The sequence below is a fragment of the Taeniopygia guttata genome, chromosome 1, assembly GCF_048771995.1.
Source record: "Taeniopygia guttata chromosome 1, bTaeGut7.mat, whole genome shotgun sequence".
In the NCBI taxonomy this organism is placed as follows: domain Eukaryota; kingdom Metazoa; phylum Chordata; class Aves; order Passeriformes; family Estrildidae; genus Taeniopygia; species Taeniopygia guttata.
The window spans coordinates 59,532,003-59,550,895 of record NC_133024.1 but is presented as its reverse complement, the minus strand read 5'-3'; the positions used below and the strand labels follow the sequence as shown (position 1 = coordinate 59,550,895).

Here is an 18,893-nt window from a genome sequence, read left to right as displayed (position 1 = left end):
ATAAAGTTCTTTCCCAACAGGGCAGAAATCTAACATGTAGGCCACCTTATGCCTTCCCATATGAAAATAAAAGTCTACTTCTATAACTTTTCTGCCACGCCAATATTATGATTTCTCAGATTGCCCACAGAGCTCCCTCATATTATTCACTTTGAAACTGACTCTTGCAAGCCTTACATCTGTTACATTTCAGTCTTGTACTGGCCAACACAGAAAACATTTGATTTTCCTCTGCCCCTTTGATCCATCATTCAAGGCTCTGAATTTGCAATACTTCAAAAACCTGAACCCATCAAATGTGATCCAACCCATCAAATGCTGGTATGTGGGTGAACTGCAACTATCAGCAAAATACCTCACAGAAGACAAACATAATTTGTGAAGTAATGATCTGCAATGATAAAATTCCTGGGATTCCTCAAGAGTCATAAGGAAAACCAAGAACTCTGGTACAAGCCAAAAGCACACTTCTGTTTATTCAGCACTTCTACAAGTTGGACATGGACATCATAGAAGGACAAAATACGGTCATGGGATTAACTCCCAGTGTTTAGTATCAGGTTCTGTTGTTAGGAGAGAAACTGTATGACAGTAAGTGCATTAGTTTGCTCAGATATATATTATAGACTAGTCATACAATATCCTAAAACAAACAGCCAGATTCTAAGGGCACCAAGGACATTTACACAAATTCTCAAAAAATTTAACTCCAGTTAATGCTGGCCTACATTAAACCCATATCCTTTTGCTACTCTACCATTGCACTTTCCCTGTTCTTGCACAATATTTATTATAACCAGTACCATAGGCCTTGACTACATATACCTTAATGCAGGAATAACTGCTTTGTTGGTTTCAACAGTTACCAATGGAGTCTCACACTGATTGCTGGGAAGCTTGTATTTTAAGTTCTGTTGTATTTATCTGCCAACAAACCCAGTTATATTTAGAAGACAAAAACTTGTTTCTGTGTCTTGAACATGGCAGAGTCTGCATCTAAATTATCTTCAACACTGAGTTGCACACTAGTATTAAATTAAAAGTTACTGTTTTATTCCTCCTGACAATAATTTTTCAGTAATAGTTTCACTTTTGGAGTTTAATTAATATACATTAACTGCTTGAAAGAGGATAAAATCAAATGTGCATTTAGCAACTTTATATCATCCCATGTTATACAGTAAGAAATCTCCATCTTTACCAAAAAATTACTTATTTTATCACATGGAGTTCAGTGGTTATCATCACACAATGATTTCAAATATTCCAACATATGTATAATCAACGTGTGAATAATATTTTTTTTATTACAATTTCAAGAAATTAAGGAAGTGGCATCTACAAACAGTTTGAGTGTTGTATATTTGTGTCTGCAGTCACACTCATACACTTACAATTGGTAAAATTTTAATACTAAATTCACCCTATATTGTCTGTCGACATGCTCAAACCTTGGGCAAATTATATACTCAGTTCCTGCCCATGCAGCTTCCATAATATGCACTTCCACAAGGACAGCACCCAATTGAATTTGCTCTTACATGAGAATGCATTTCTTTACTGTATCATTCTCAGCAGACTACACAGGCTGAAAGCAGAAGCTTCTGACTATTTTTATGGGGGGGGGAGCAGGTCACACTTTATACTGGCACAAATGCTTGGTTTTCACAGCTTCTGTCACCACTGACAGCACTTTCAGGTAGGTGCAAGCAATGCCATAAACAAACAAGAGCCACATACACATATTTGGATTTAAATTGCTTGCTCATCCTCATATAGGACCAAGCAAAGCTAATCTTTTCTTTAGCTTAGTGTGTCGTGCTATATTCTTTTTACTTTTAGCATAACCAGCCTTCAGGCACTAAACAACACTATTTGAATCACCAAGCACTGTTCATCACAAGCTCTAAACAAATAGGATTTTTGTATGGAAAAACTGATCTAAAATGTTAAAATGCAAAAGGAGTTCAAATTTAGTTTAAGGAAACTTGTCTCACATATGTCTTGTGTGGAAACCCAGGGCTAAAATCCACAAAACTCACAGTCTTGATTCCTGAATATTTTGCTGTAAACATTATTTGAAATATCGTGGATACTAAAGATTTTACATGGGCTCAACCAACAGGGACACTTCATAGAAGAAAAATCCATGAGGTCCTGTTTGGTAAAACACCATCACTTCTGGTTCTGGATCTCCCTGAGCTGTGAACCACTAAAGGCTGGAAAAAGCTGGAACAGGTTGCCCACAGAGGAGGCAGATGCTCATCTCTTAAAACCTTCAAGGTTAGGTTGGACAGGGGTCTGAGCAATCTGTTTTGGTTGGAGATGCCCCTGCCCATTGCAGGGGTGTTGGACTAAGTGAGCTTTAAAGATCCCTTTCAAACCAAACTCTTCTATGATTCTATGAGAAGTACCTTGGGGAGGTACCATTGTTGTTCTACAACACTGTTACTCTCATCTCAAGGTATCTGCTGCCAGCCACCACTGAAGACAGGACACCAGCCAGATGACCTTTTGTGCAATCCATGATCACTCACAGTCTCTCTCAAACAGCATCATGTAGAGTAGCAACACTATCATCGCTTTTCTAGGTGGTTTACAACTATCCCAACAATGAATGTGATTAAAAATGTCATACATAATACTAAGGATTTATGACATTAAAGTTTGACAGCACCTTATCAATGTAATAATTTTTAAGGATATAAATCAAATGGTTTCTGAATGTCATATCTCATTTACTTTTTTTACTTACTAACTATGGATAAACCTTACATATTTTATTTCAGCAAGACCCAAAAGGACCTTGTTACGCTAACATGCTAAATAAATACATAAAAGACATCATCTTTGCCTCGAAAGTACTTGATGTAGGGTAAGAAACAGTGTATCAACACAAAAATTGAGTACTAAATAACCTGAATTACCTGAGAGGCAGTTTGGAAAGGGTCATCTGAGTTCCACAATGATTTTGAGAAAAAAGTGAATAAGCAAATAGTATAACTGATGGCTGAGAGTCCTCCTTTATATGCCCCAGGGTAACCAACTACCATCATTCAGAGAGTGAAACCATAACCAGTTTGATTCCATAAAATGGGTTTAGAACTCATCTTGTTAGCATATTTAAACAGCTCACTCCATAGAGCAATTCATTCTTCTGGCTGAAGCAAAAGTACAAACAACTAACCACGTGGCCATCTTACACAACAATTGCAGAACACGGAGGAGGCACCAAGTGAAGAGCAGACAATTCAACCATTCAAACACAAAACAAAACAAAACCAAGAGTGTGCCCTTACAACTAAAAAAAAACAACTAAATGGAATTATCGAAATTCTGGTTCATTTTAGCAGTTAAAATCTCAATATCTGATTTACACGAGACACTGCACAGTAGTGAATCTCAGTTTTCAAGTGGTATAAAATACCAATCTCTAGAAAGTAGCCCTTTTTACCTTAAAACAGCACCATGATTCACACAGAATCAGAGTGAACAGGTTTTACCAATTAACTAAGAAGAACTGCAAGCTATAATACACACCTTGGATTCAGTACAAGTCTGCAGAGTATAACACTCCTAACACCAGCCTTCTATTACACTAGGTCAGTGTAATGGATGGAATCTCCATTTTACAAAAAATTCCCTGCTACAGAAAACAAAACCCAAACCCTACCTCCAGCCAGACACAAACTATACACTTTTGACAATATTTGATGCTGAAAGGCAATTCAAAGAAGTCAGATACTAGAAAAAGCAGATATCTCCATGTTTAAGTGTCCAAAAAGTACTTTCAGGAAGATATTTTAAACACTCACTTGCATTATACTTTTGTTTAGGAAATGCTTTTAAGAAAAGTAAGAGTTTGAAACTCTTTCACATCTTTCACATGAAGCATCTCCTGTCTGTGCCATTACCACGTAACAAGTGCACTTCAGTCCCAGTACTGTTTAATCCATGTGCACCAGAGATAATACTGCTTTTTATGGACTATTTTTATGATTGCTTAGTTTATGCAATTGGAATCAAATAACAAAAGATCTTGAAATGTGTCACAAACTTTCCAACCAGAAGAAAATAATTCAAACTAAAGGCAGACAAACAATAAATTGAAACAAAAAAAGAGGTTGAGAAATAAATAAAAATCTAAAACAACATTGCAAACAACATTACATTTCTAAACCTCTCCCTCATAATTTTATTCCACCTCTTTTAAATAAAAAATATTAAAATTTAAACTTTTGGGTACAGCAGATAAACAGTTATAAATTTATTTTTAATGTTATTATATTCTAAAAAATATTTTTAAAAGACACTTTTTAAATGTATCAATTTCTTAAGAAGCAAAATTCAAAATCTGCAGTAATAAGTAATTTCTTAAGTGCTTCAAAGAAAATATCTGTACTCACCGGCAGTGCCGCTTTCTGATTTTTCTTCTGATTGGTTTTCTGGGAAAAAAAATAAACAGAAAAGTAATCACAATGTTTCTGTGTTGATTATTTGAAATTACATCCAACAACTGGGTTGCAAAGTAAAGAATGATAAATTATGATAAAATCAAAATCACTGGATTTGATTAATGTGTATATATCTTCTGAGGAATAATTTGCTACCAGGAACAACAAAAAAATAGTCCTTTAGTGCCCAAACTCAGTCGCAACTTAAATGAGAGAACTCTATTGTACCTCTTACTGAGCTCTGCAAGAACAAAGTTACACATTTATACAAAATCAGTAGCAGGATTACGCTCAAGCAATGTACATCATTCATTTACCTCTCTGGTTAGCCTAGACAAACATTTTTGTATATTACAAAAATAACCAGGGCTCTGCAAAATTTGCACTTATTGGCATTAGGTAATTTTTTGACCTTGATCAACCTCTTCTCTACCCTTTTTACAGGCCGTGGAAGAATTTATTTCTTCCAGCTTTTCCTCTCTGATTATTTGTCCTGCAATGATACTATAGTCCATTGGTATTTTTTCTCAAGTATTTGTACTTGTCAAGTACAACGAATACATATAATCAGAAACATCTCCTGTTCCATGTAGAAGAGAATCATAAGTACAAAAGAGACACAGTGTTGCAAAGTACCTTGCTAAAAAATTATCACTCTGGTGAATGGCAGAGTCAGATTCAGAAGCAGGTTTCTGCAAGAAATTCCAATCCCATATTTCAAGAAATGGCTACCAGTAGATGTATTGTAGTAACCTGAGTTGTAACCCCTACCAAGTCCTGTAAGATTAAACCCCTCCATTAATTTGTCAGTATTATATTTGACTGTTCCTCCTATATTTCTCCTTTTTATGCATCCTCTGATGCAGAGAACAAAAAGAACATTTTCACTTCCCTGAAACACAGTTAGAAATGGTAAAACATACTTGTCCTTTGCTTTCAACTCAGGCAAGTTACAGCTATCATTGCTCTCACAGGCAAAAGTGAATTACTGCTAACTCAGAGAGTAATTTTCAAGTTCAGTTGGGTTGATAATTTCTGCCATTTACAGGCTGGATATTAAAATGACTGAAAACATGAAATATTTTAGAAAACCTTTTTCTTGCCACTGATTCTTGCTTTGAAGGCTTCTGTCCCTCTTTTCTCATTGAGATGGCTAGAGAGCCTGAGGACTAAACTCAAACATAAAAACCGGGATCTTACAGCTCCTTCTTTCTTTACACCAGGCGGCTGTCATTAGTCTCAGCAGCCAAAGGCACCTGCTTCCCCTATGAGAAACAATCATTATACGGCCCCTTCCCAGCCATGAGTATTCACAAAGTGAGTAAAGATCCCTGCCAACTTTCAGACATACATCCAGGATAGCTTGTTTGCAGAAAACCAAGTATTTTCTCATTGATGTAATTTTTTGTGCATATTTGGCACATTTACAGCATGACATAAAATAAATGCCCAACCAATACCCTAACTCAATTGTAGCTTAATGAAGGAAACATTCAGTATACACACAAGAAGCAGAGAGGACGAAATGAAGAACATACAAAGAAAGATACAAACACTTGTCTGAAGTGGGAAGCGAGATGGAACTGGACTTAAAGCTGTTCAATTTCAACTCAGTTTCAATGGAAGACCAGAGCTACCTCACTGAAACTATTGCCAAAGACATCACACTTGAACATTGCTAAGAGCATCTCTGATTCATATAGCAATAAACATACTTCATGTCTACAGGAAAAGTGTGTGTGCTTGTATCTGTCCTCAACAGCAGAGACAAAAAACTAGACAAAATTCAAGTCTTGCAAAAAAGTGGCATTTTTCTTCCTCAACATTAGACAACTCAGTTTTGTTAAGATTAGGTCACAAGTTCTGCTTTAAAAATCTTCTCAGAATTAATATAATGAAGAAGGTAAAGGAAGTTGTACTATGTCTACTGAATATATTTCATTAATGCAGACTACAGCTGCTCAGCCTACTCTACAACATGCACGAGTTGACAAACGGCAACAGACTGGGGTTGGTTAGGTGGGGTTTTTTGCTTCTATTGTGGTAGTGGGTGGTGGTGGGGTGTTGGTTTTTTACACATACATCAGTGAGACTGGAAACAAAAGGTATTTTAAAGCAATGAAGTTTGCAAAAAGACTATTCCCATCACATGGAGCCCATTCTAACAGACCATATATTTTGTGTGTTATATCCTCAGTTGTTTAAATTTTTACAGGAATTAACAGTCTATAGTTTTAATAACAGAAATGAAAATAAAATAGCTTATCCCTGCCAGCCAGCTGAACCTGCTTTACAGTACTTTTTTAACCCTTCAACATGCATAAGTAATTAAAAAAAATATCATTTCCATTTTTTTGAGATGGAGAAGGGGTATAATGTAAGCAATTGTTTTCTAAATGGACTGTATGTCTCAATAACACACATAACATTCTGAGCCATCAAAATGATGTCTGTAATTAAACTAGCCTGAGCCTCAAATTCTCCTTTTCTGATCAAGGGTTTCATCTCAAAAAATATTTGGAAATTTGCATAAATGCCATAGATTTGAAAGGCTGCTGCTGCTTCTATTACTTTTGATCATAAGGCTACTGATAGGTTTTCTGCTTCTGCTAGTCCACAAAAGACTGAAGTACCAAACAGAACAAAGAAGCATTAGGTTAGATCCCAAAATCTTCTGGAGACTGGAATATGTGGTTAAGTGACAGCCTGAACAGAAACAACTGGAAAGTATTATTAATGTAGACAGGTACACATCAAAACTCCTCATCAGGTTGCACTAAGATGGCAGAACAGTGAGGGTGTTTATTTCCTAAACAACAGTTTGATGAGGAATTTCAGAATTCAGATACTTATCTAATAGAATTGGAAACAGTATTACAAGGCGTCAAGATTCTGAGCACACTGTATTTTACTGAGAATAATTAAGTGTAATTAAAGTAGTAACTGCTTTAATGAAAGGCTTTTATTAGGATTTGTTCCCTTTACATTTCTTTAATGGCTGGGTAAAGCTGATATTTAAAAATACAGATATACAAAATACAGAATAAAAACCTCTGAATATTCATTTTCACTGGAATACAATTGCACACTATATGTTATATGGTAGGTGTGATTCATGTTCAAACTCAGAAGAGGTCCTTTCATACATGAGAAGCTGTATAAAGGAAAAAACCCAACAATTCAAAACAATGGGAGAATTTTCAAGGAATGTGAGAATAAAGGAGCTGTTCTTTGGTATATAGGCAGAGTAACATGTATTATTGAACAAGAACACAAAAAATAATTGAGTGTCACTAACTGAATTTCTGAAGGAGAGAAGGCTCAGGAAACTGAAGAAAAACAAAATATTAAAAGCCAGCAATGTTCTGTGAAGCATAAAACAGTGAGACAGTCCATGCATGAATGCTGCTCAGAAGCAAAGATCTGGTATGTGTTCTGTCAATGGAATTCTTTGAACACTTTTTACTTTCAGTAAGATGGAAAGAGCATGAAAGAATTTAAAGATGCAAAAATAGACATACGGCTATCCCACTTATGAAGGGGGAGTTTTGAAGATATATTCAAAATTTAAATAAAATTCATCATCTCATCCAACTTTACAGAAATATCTTATACTTTATCTGTATCTACAATGTAAAATCTTCTCCTCCACCCATCAGTCCTTTACAATCTGGGATGCAATTGCCTGCCAAGGTCTATGTTTTCACAAGTCATATTAGTAGCACATTTTTCCGAAAAACAGTTCAATAAGAAACGTTTATCAGTATCTTTAACAAAGCTGCAATTTTACTTATATTAAGATCAAGCAAACCTAAACTATGTGCTGGCAGAAAAATTAAGCAATGGGCAATTAAAGCAGTAAGGAAGGCAATGTATTATCATAATCAGAAAAGTTTGCAGCTAAATATTTAACAAAAGTGTCTTCCCATTCCTTCAATGAGGAAATAAACTGTTGAATTACAGTATTATTTTATGCCAGGGTGTCTGCCAGCGCGAACCTCAGAAAACAATTTTAACCAAATATACCCTATGTATCAAGCCCATGAATTGCCCCTAGATAGTTTCTAGCTATATGCACATATGAAGAATTTATTTTGTTCAATAAGACACATTAAAATATATGCAAAATCTTCTGCTTTTCACCCGCCAAAAAATCACAGCTATGATAGCTGATGACAAAGATGAGATAAAATGACTAGAAGCACAAATAGCATTGTAGCATAGCAACTGTTGATGTACATATGGTGATGTTTATGGAACAGAATGTGGTTCATATTTAATGCAGAAATAACACCAAAACCAGCCTAGACAGCAAGACCTAGACAGCAAGAGACAAGTGTGCTTTGGATCCCTCTGCAGACATGACAGAAGCCATGCTTCAGCTTTGCTACACTCATGTTTAGGAATGCCACCACAGGCCTCAGTGATCTGCCCAGCAGGGAGACAATGCCTTGCAAAGGGACTAGGGAGATACTTTGCAACTACCACCTTCAGAGTACTCAGTATTATTCACTGGGGCTATTTCAAATTACAGAAAAAAGAAAAGAAAATAAAAGAAAATATATGGGAGAAATCCCAGAGCTAATCCAAACAGAGGATGTAGCATGTGTGAAATCCAACACAGGACAGATTTTTAACAGTATCTGGGATGGGAGCCACTTCACCAAGCTTCCTATTAGCTCAGATACACATACACACTGCAGAAGAGCAAGAAACTGCAATTCATTACACTTCAGACACAATAAATTGCACCTTAGAAGAACCTATTGCTGTCCATTAAGAAATAAGGAACCACCAGAGATGCAGACATTTACAATGAAAGAATAAAAGGATTTCTTTCAACACTACAAGTAGGAGAAGCAAGTTCAGTTAAGACAAAGCAAAACAAAACCCACAGAAAATCCATTCAGAAGACCAGAAATTACATCATGCAGAAAATATTACATTACTTGTCAAATCTGATCTTTTTTCTTGCTCTAAATGACCTGATGAGTCAATGTGAAGTGCTGAATTATCCCGAATATATAAACTGCCTACAGCATCTTCCAAGATCAGAGCATATTTCAAAAAAGCCATCAAAAAGACAGTCACTTCAACATAAGGATCCCAGGTTTAAAGGACTACACAGAGAATAGATCTTGGGATATTCAATGTCCTCAAAAAAAGGGTGGAGTGGGGAACAAATCACAAACCCACAATCAAAAAAAAACCACACCTTGTATAAAACCCAACTGCTTTAAGCTATTTGCTCTGGTTGATTTAAGTCAGTCCTCAGTAAGGGTACTGACTGAGAGCAACAGCTCATCTTTTTTATCCATATTTCATTGCCTAACTCCTCAACTGCACTCTTCTAGATGACATCTGCAGTTCCATACCAGCTTAATCTTTGGTCCATGGTTCAAACTGACATATTGTTTTACATGGTGCAGATTAAAAAAAGAAAATGGACAAGATGCTTTTCAGAAAAAAAAATATGCTAATTATATCTGGTCTGTGAACCTAGGAATGAATGAATTTCAATTTCCTATTATTGCCTTATGGTGGATTGACCGATGTGCAAAGATATGTAAGTTCTTACCGAGTGTTTTTCCATGGTCAGTATAGTGGGTTTTTCCATGGGGATTTTCTGGCATCCAATACAGTAGCAGCCTTTCTTTCAGTTGGGACATCTGTACAGTCCACCCTTCAGACACCTGTTTTCCCACTAGCTATAATTCACTTAGAAATTTGTTGAAAATGGACATGGAGCTCAAAACATGCCTATACATTTAACCACATGGTGTCTCTAAGAAATTTCAGGAACATGGTGCCTGTATGGAATCTGACAGGAATTTGGAATATTTGTGGCATGTTCATTTTTCAAAGAAAAAAAAAAAATCAAGCAAGAAAAGCACAATAAAGTATATTTTTGACTGTACTGTCACTGTACCAACTTAAACGCAACAGCAAAAGATTTTAGCCATTTTGCATTTAAATCACTTTCAGGAAAACTCACTGTCTGCATGTTATGCTTGCTAATCTCAAACAAAAACAATTTTGACAGGGTCTATGCTTATTCAGTGCTTCATCCCAATCATTTCTCATGCAACTAACCACCCTTTGCTCCCAGTTAAAATAGTAACTTCTACTCAGTAAATCCACATCCTCAAGTAACTGTTTCTAGTTGCTGTGAAATGCAAAATTATTAATTGATTAAATTAAAAAACATGAACAGAGGAAAAATCAGCATTCTTATAAATTTATAGTCACAGCTGAGAGCAGTTCAAGGAAAAAAGACCAAATACTAGTTCATATAAAAAATACATGGGAACAGAAAATGATAGTTTTTCAGTCAAAACCCTAAAGGCGAATGTACACAATGTACTGCACTCTGTATTGCATTCCACATTCCCCCTGCTGTCTCCAGCAGACTCAGAACTGAAATGTACATGATAACCCCGGAGAACTTAAATCAGTTGCTCAATCACACCACAAGTAAACAGACAGACACAAAAAAATTACAACAGTGTTATCTACACAGAAAACACCAAAACAGCCAAGATCTGACTTACGAGTCTTCTGTCTTTTTCAGCACTGAGTTTATTGAAAGCAGACATACTGGTAAAGTCATAACAACTTTAATTCTAACTTACCTACTGAAGTTTCTGTGAACACTGTTAAGGTCTGTCCTCCCACACTTTGCAGAAGAAATGGATGTTCCCTTGGTGCACTGACTGAAGCAGGCTTTCCTCCAATATCACTGATGCTTGCAAGCTCTTCATTCAAAGTAAATGACACCTAACAGTCACAATTGCCACAGTGTTACCAAACAGACTCAACTGCATTGTTTCCCAAGTTATGGAGAAACAAAAAGAGAGAAAACGTAAGTAGTATAGGATATTTCTATTTCAAAAATAAAGGGTGATATAAGAGTCCTTCCACACTGATGTCTTGTTGAAATACAGAATTCAAAGCTTTCATATACTTAATAAAATTTACTCAGCTTTCAAAAAGATAAATTACCTCCTCCTGAAGTCAGAGGACAATTTGATTTTACTTGTTAAAATGTATGGCATAATAGGTCTTGAGCCATTGCTCAGTATGAGTGCTGAAAAATGTTTTGCACAGCTAGCTGAGTTCCAGAAAAAGTGATGATGTACCACAAGTGTTACTAGCCTGGGACTCCTGAATTACATACAGCACAGAAGAGGTTTAAACACAGCTCCTTTGCCATGTTCACATTCAATAGTGAAGCTAAGGAAGCTTGAAGAGGGATACTTCACACCAGCATTGCATGCTTTTCCTGTGCATCCTCCTCAGCCTTTTGCACTAACACACCTCAAAGTGTCTGAAGACAAGGTAAACAAAGTGAGAGAACAGAGACCTGATGCAAGCTTCACAGGCATCTATCTATGGGCAGAACTACTAACAGAATTCCCTCCTCCTGATTCAGTGGTACAACGCTTCACTAGAGGTATAACAAAAAATATGTGACATTAGAAACCAGCACATTCTAAACAGTTTTTAGAATTCAAAACATAAACTTTAGCAATTACTTACTTCCGTTCTTCCTTGATTTCTGAAAAAGAAAATATTTAATAAATATATAAATATTTTAAAATATTTAACAATGGTTCCATAACCTAATTCCTCAAGTTTAGCTTTCCTGATAAAACAAGCAAATTCGAATTCTACTTTTGTTATTCATCTTCACTCCTGGGCTGTTCAATATTTTGTTATGCTGATGCCCAAGAATAAATGGGAGAAGTCAGCATGTGAGAACAGAAGCAGCAAAATAACTCATGTAAATAAAAGCAAATTCTGCAGTTAGGTTTCCTCAAACCTAGGAAATCAAACCTCATGTAATGGGACAGTGTGATTCCCCAGTATAATTTTGTACAATTTATATTCCTAATCACTACACAAACAAACACTACTCATGGATCAGAGAAATATGCACACTGTTGGCAAGAATTATGTCTTAGAACAGGTGCAACATACTCTTATTTTACACAGATAATTTCTAAGAAATGCAATCAGTAAATTTAGAATAAAGGCTTACTTGACAATCCTTAGTTTTCCCACTTCACCTCTTCCTGAAGCTTTACTCCACTGTTGTGACAAGTATTTGGGGACCTAAGAAAAGGCAACAGATTTCAAGAAAAACAGATTTTAAAATTCTATACAAACTGTGTATAAGTAAATACTTTAAATGCTTTTACCCTGACCACTTCAGAATAAAGTATGAGCTAAGCAGACAGCAGAGAGCCATAGATGGTTTCGGTTGGCAGGGGCCCTAACAGACATCTAGTCCAAACCCCTGCAATAAGCAAGGACATCTGCAACTAGATCAGTTTGCTCAGAACTCCATCCAACCTGACCCTGAATGCCTCCAGGGATGCCACATCCACAGCTTGTCTAGGCAACCTGTGCCAGTGCCTCACCACCCTCATTATAAAACATTTCTTCCTTACATCTAGACTAAATCCACCCTCCTTTCACTTAAAACCATTACTCCTTGTCCAATTATAGGCCCTACTAAAAAGTCTGTTTCCATCTTTCTCATCAGCCTCCCTGAGGCACTGGAAGGCACCTGTAAGGTCTCCCTGGAGCCTTTTCCCCTCCAGGCTGAGCAGACCCAGATCTCTCCATCTGTCTTCACAGAAGAGGTGCTCCAGCTCTGCGATCATCTTTGTGGTCTCCTTTGCACCTGCTGCATCAAGTCCACATCCTTCTTATGCTGGGGGTCCCAGAGCAGGATGCAGCAATCCAGGGTGGGGTGTCACCAGAATCCCCTCCCTTGACATACTGCCCAGGCTGCTTTTGTTGCAGCCCTGGAAAGAATTGCCTTTCTGGGCTGCAAGTGCACATTGCCAGGTCATGTCCAGTCTCTCATCTGCCAGCACCCCCCTCAGAGCTTTTCTCAGTCCTTTCTTCCCTGTGCACTGATACTGGGGGTTACTCCAACCTAAGTGCAGGACCTTGTGCTTGGCCTTGTTGAACTTTATGAAGCTTATGCAAGCCTACTTCTCGAGCTGTTATATACATATACATGCACACACACACACATATATACACATGTGTATACACATTCAGTTAGAGAGAATAAAGAGAATAATGTGGCACAAAAATAACACCAATGTAGAGTCTCAAATGAGAAAAAACTTAGTAACTCCAATCTCAAATACTACTATCCAATCATAAAAGGCAGAAAAAGATCAGCATCATAGCCTTAAACTAAGGAGTCCCAGTATTTTATAGGGTAAAATTATACTTTTAAATATTCATTAGAAATTATCATCTCTCTGGGGAAAAAAAAAATCAACCAACCAATCACAGCGATGAGAAGTTCAGCAATTTCTGCTGTGAAGGGAAGGCTTAGAATCTGGGAACCTCAGACACGTTGAGCAGAAGGCACAACCTACTGCCACTCCTCCAAAAGCAGAACCACCCTAGGCAAATCTGCCTCCCATCACTCCTTCCCAGCTCTTCACTGCACTGGGCAAAGTCTTTGTGCAGCTGGTCAGTATATAGAAAGAGCAGACTGGTCTAGCTAGGAGCAGTGGCTGACTTCTACCAGAACAACTGCACAAAGTAGTGATTAGTCCAGGAACAGGAACAAGACCTGCATAAATTGAGAATTAAAAGCTGCTGCAGTGCTGTTACCTCACCTACACACTAATTCCTTCAGTTGCAAAGGCTGTGGTATCTGCAGCATTGGGTGACCTGGCTCAAAATGTGCAATAAAGGCTCTGGCAAGCAGTACACTCCTCAGAACTATACAGCCATGTTCTTTACTGGCACAGCAAAGTTTGACCTGGCTCACACAGTCCACAGCTACCGAAAACATCTGTGCCCATGTGGAAAAACAGTGTGCAGCACAGCCAGTAACAAAGAGAAATACACTAAGCTATACCTGGGGCATTTTCTGTTTCAAGCAGCAAAGAAGCACTTTGAAGCCTAATTTTTGTCTTGTATAGAGTAAAAACTAAGCCAAGCTAGGGAGAAAAAGAGCCTGTTCCAATAACTTGCTGACAAAGAACAATCTCCTAACTTCCTAAAGCTCAAATTAAATTAACACTAACTTTACATTTATCAGTTATTCAAGAACCCCAGATCTTGGAACTGGTGCTTAGTTAGCATTTACCTTTAGACTCACAGCACCTCATGAAGTACATGTGGAACAGCTACAAAATCGAGATGCCTCCAACTATTCAGACAAACTAAATGGCAGTCCAGGTTCCCATAACGTTCAGACAACTTTGGTCAAAAATACCTCAAAAGCACAACAGAAAGGCATGAATTGGCACTATCTATTGGTACGTATTTTTTCAGTTTTCAAAGTGGCAACTTTCTACAGCAGATCCCATACCAAATCAGATACCATTTTCTTTCTAATGTCAAGATAAATGCTATAACATGCTTCAGCTGGCTCAACAGAAATATTACTACATGCTTACACCTAATCTCTGTTTATACTGCCAGATAATAAGGTAGATGTACATTCAGTATGAGTGGACAAGGAGTGAAGGGCTCTCATGGTGTTAAAATCACTGACTTGCTATATAATACATTCAGACTGGGAATTAAGTCAGATTAATAGGTTGCAAATCAATCATACTGTATGGGAAGGTCTCAAAGAGTGCATTTAATCATCTTTCTGTTGACCTACCTGCAGCTGAGGGCTATGCAGAGCAAGACAAAGCATTATGAAGGGCTGTGATCAAAGGATTACTTCCAGCTATCCATAGGTACTTCAGATAGAACCAGGTGCTGCTCACAAACCCACATGCTAATGACGTAAACAATCAGGAAAGACTAAATAAAGTCTTAAATGCTGTAGACATCTTGTTTTGCACCTTTCTTTTAGCTTTAACATAATAAATATGGTAAAGAGTCAGGTTTTAAAATCTTAACAATCCTTGCAAGACACACAGAAAACAAGAGCAACCTGTTTCTATAGGGCAGAATTTTCACAGATCCCACAGGAAAATTTTGAAAACTACATATGCACAGAAAGAGCGACCTGCCCAACCGAAAGGCGACTGAATGTAACCTTTCAGGACAAGTGGTCTTTATTCTGGGATTTGTAGGTAAGAACACTTCTCTCTCCAAAAAAGAAAAAAAATTACAGTTTAATCACTAGAACAAATGTGATGTACTAAGGAGCTTCACTTCTTCCCACTGCTGTTCTCCTCTTGCTACTCACATCACAGCACTGCCCAGGCTGCAGTACACGAGGCACGCTACAGGCAGTGTAGGACACGAGGGCGCCTGCTCCACTCATCTTCCAGTTTGGGCACAGCTTCCTACCCCCTTTAGAAGGGAACACACAAGCAGTCCCTCTCTGTAACAAACTAGTTCCACTTTTCTGCAAAAAACTAAATTAGCTCTTTCTCTATATAGCAATACATATGCAGTGCATACAACAGAAACTAAGGCTGATGTCAGATTCTATATTTAAATTTTTCTTTAAACATACAAAAATAATTAAATAAAGGTATCATCTTTCTAGCTATAGGACAATGCAACAGCTTAAATTAAAAAATCTGACCAACACACTCAGAGAGCAAGAAATTAACATTCTAATGGCTAACACTAAATGGGTTCACTTTACCACAAGTACATAACCAAATACTACTACTATTTCTCTACTTTAGTTTTCACTGAAAACACAGAAATAAAAACCTAGTGGCTTTCTGGATTTGTACTAAAGCAACTCACTCTCTTTATAGTACCTCCTTTTATTGCTCATGCTTCTAAAATACTCATCACTACAGTCTTTTATTGCCTGTTAAGTAGTCTCTCTGGAATACTTCCTGTGCTAGCACAATGCATGCTAAAAGGAAATCAAATAAGCCAGGTTTTTTATTCCATCAGAACTGAATGCTCTCTTCCTCAAAGGAAGGATAAATTCATCCTCGTTGCCCTAGCTAGTGAAGATAAAAAGTACAGGTACTACGCACTGTCTTGTCTCTGAGTTGGAAGTCCTGCTAACACATGTGGTTGTTTCCAAGTTCAAGTCCAAAAGAAATCAAAAGATAAAATCCGGCATACCCCATGTTATCATCTATCAGTGTTAGCATCTTTTAAATATGTTTTACTATCATTACTAAACAAGAAGACAGATGTAAGGTCAGAACACATGCATGAAGAACCGCATCAACATTTACTTGAAAGAGTAATAGTCCAGCTTTCCTTTCAGTCCTGTTTCCTCATTAAACAGAGTGGCACCAGCTGTAAGAACAAATTTGCCTGAAAAGTCCTTGCTTCAGGAAACATCAAACTGTATCAGACTAAAGCACAAGCAAGTTCAGTGTCCCGTCCCCAAATGCAGCTAATGGCAGTTACTTCAGGAGGAACATACGAAGAAAATTGATTTCCCCAGCATGCTTTCTAATTTCTAGGTTGTTTTAGCAGACATGGGGTTTGTCAGCATATTACTTTTTAATCTCTCAAGTCAATTTTCTTGCCAGAATTTGACTGTGTTTGAGCTTCTGCAAAGTTTTGAAATTCAGAACTTCTAATTGCAAGAAGTTCCAAATTTTAACTACACATTGTGCAAAACAATACCTCCTTTGCTCTTGCTGAGCCTCAGCAATGAATTAATCTGACACACCTCTAATTCTTGTGTCTGAACTGATTCTTTCCTGTTCACCTTTGCCTATTCACTTCTTCCTTATCCACCCGTGACATTACTCATTCCTTCAGATCTCTGCAAGATTTCCAAATCAATCCTCTTGCCAGCCTAAAAGGTTGGCATTTAGGAGTTCCCTCCACAGCCATCATTCTTTGTTGCCAAGACCAGATCTGGTGATCTCCTTTGTACTGTTCCTGGGTCTGCACAGTTTCTACAGTAGGGGGGATGAGACCATGGCTACACAGAGCATTCTGGATAGAGGCAACATGATGGTACAATAATATTTTCCCTTTTGTTTTCTGTGCTTTTTGTAATCATGTCCAATGTTGGCTCTGCTCATTTGACATATTCTTATAGAGTTATCTCCATGTACAGAAAAAAATACTCTTCCTGAATGACAACAACCAGCAGAAACCCAGCTGGTCCATAAAAATAATTTGGATAGTTTTTCTCTAAGCACACCAGATTAGATCTTTCAGCTCTTAATTTCTTAATTTCATCTGCCATTTTATCTTCCTGTCACTCAGCATGTCATGATCTAGTTCTGCAGGTTTCTGCTGCCAGCATTCATTGACAGTGCCCAGGAAAAGCCACTACAGTTCGAGCACTTGCACAGTGCTTATTGTGGCTTTGTGTCATCACACACTCAGGCGTCAGAAGAGGAAGCCAGATGCAGCAACCTGCCCACCAAAAATTCTGCACAGCAAAGCAAGTCTGAAATCCCCAGACATTTTTAAGGGCCACAGCAAGCAGTTTTGGTAGCTGAAGTGTGATGGTGTTAAACCCCCCTCACCACCCAGGACTAGTATTTGGGTACCACCCTGTCCCCACAGGTTCTTTCAAGTTGATGGTCTGAAACTATTCCTAAAGGAGGAAGGGGAGGAAGGAACTGTTTCTCCCAAGAGGGAATAAATATAGGTCTAGAAAAAGAGGAGCATGCCCAGAGGGGACTCAAAGCAGGCAGGGCACATGCTCCCCCATCAGCTTCAAGCTCCCCTTCTTGAAACAATGCTTGGTATTGGCAGCAAAATGTCTTGACAGCAAAAACACTGACTCCAGGGAACAGAGCAATGCCAGCCTGTTAGTGGTGGCACCAGGCTGGACTGTGGCCCTGCACCAAACAAGTTTGATTTGACACCCTCGCTACGTTTTCACAGCCCCTCCACTACAGCTGTATTTCACTAGCACCAAAGGCAGCTGTAATGACAAGCCACTGGCATCCTCTTTCCTTGCTGGATGTGGACAGTTTTAATGAGGACGTGAATCTGGCACACTCAAAACATTTTCCAACTCTCAAAGTTTTGGAAAAATAAAAGTTACATGGCCACGTTTGTTGCTCATCGCAAACCACTAGCAATGACAAGGAAAAGATGTTTTACTGTGAGGGTGGTGAGACATTGCACAGGTTGCCCAGAGAAGCCGTGGATGCCCCATCCCTAGAAATATTCAAAGCCAGGCCGGATAAAGCCTTCGGCAACCTGGTCTAGTCCTGGATGTCCCTGCCCACCGCAAGGGGCTTCGGATGTTTGGGACTGAATGATCTGTAAGGCTCTTTCCAATCCTTCAACATTCTGATTCTGTGATAGCTCCCGGCAGCCCAGCTTTCCCTACGGTGTCTCCTTTACTCATCGGGCACGGGGCCCAAGCCCGCGCTGTCCCCGGGAAGGGGAGCAGGCACAGCGGCTGTCCCGGGCCACAGGCCGAGCCCGGCGCGGGCAGCCGCGGCCCCACGGCGCCAACCCGCGCACGGCGCGGCGGGACGAACGGAGGGACCCGGCTGCCACAGGCCGCGCTGGGCCGGGCCCGGGGCCGCGGCTCCT

The 18,893-nt window shown here is 38.5% G+C and overlaps 1 protein-coding gene across 1 annotated transcript in view; it reads right to left on the bottom strand.

The window, feature by feature from the left end:
- The window catches only part of GTF2F2 (general transcription factor IIF subunit 2), a 78,061-nt gene that overhangs the window by 58,976 nt on the left and 192 nt on the right, over positions 1-18,893 (bottom strand). The window contains exons 2-5 of the mRNA XM_030272280.4: positions 12,496-12,569; positions 11,994-12,012; positions 11,087-11,231; positions 4,407-4,445 (exon numbers count right to left, since the gene is read on the bottom strand). Coding sequence (XP_030128140.1) covers positions 4,407-4,445; positions 11,087-11,231; positions 11,994-12,012; positions 12,496-12,569 — 277 coding nt within the window. The remainder of the gene's footprint in view (positions 1-4,406; positions 4,446-11,086; positions 11,232-11,993; positions 12,013-12,495; positions 12,570-18,893) is intronic.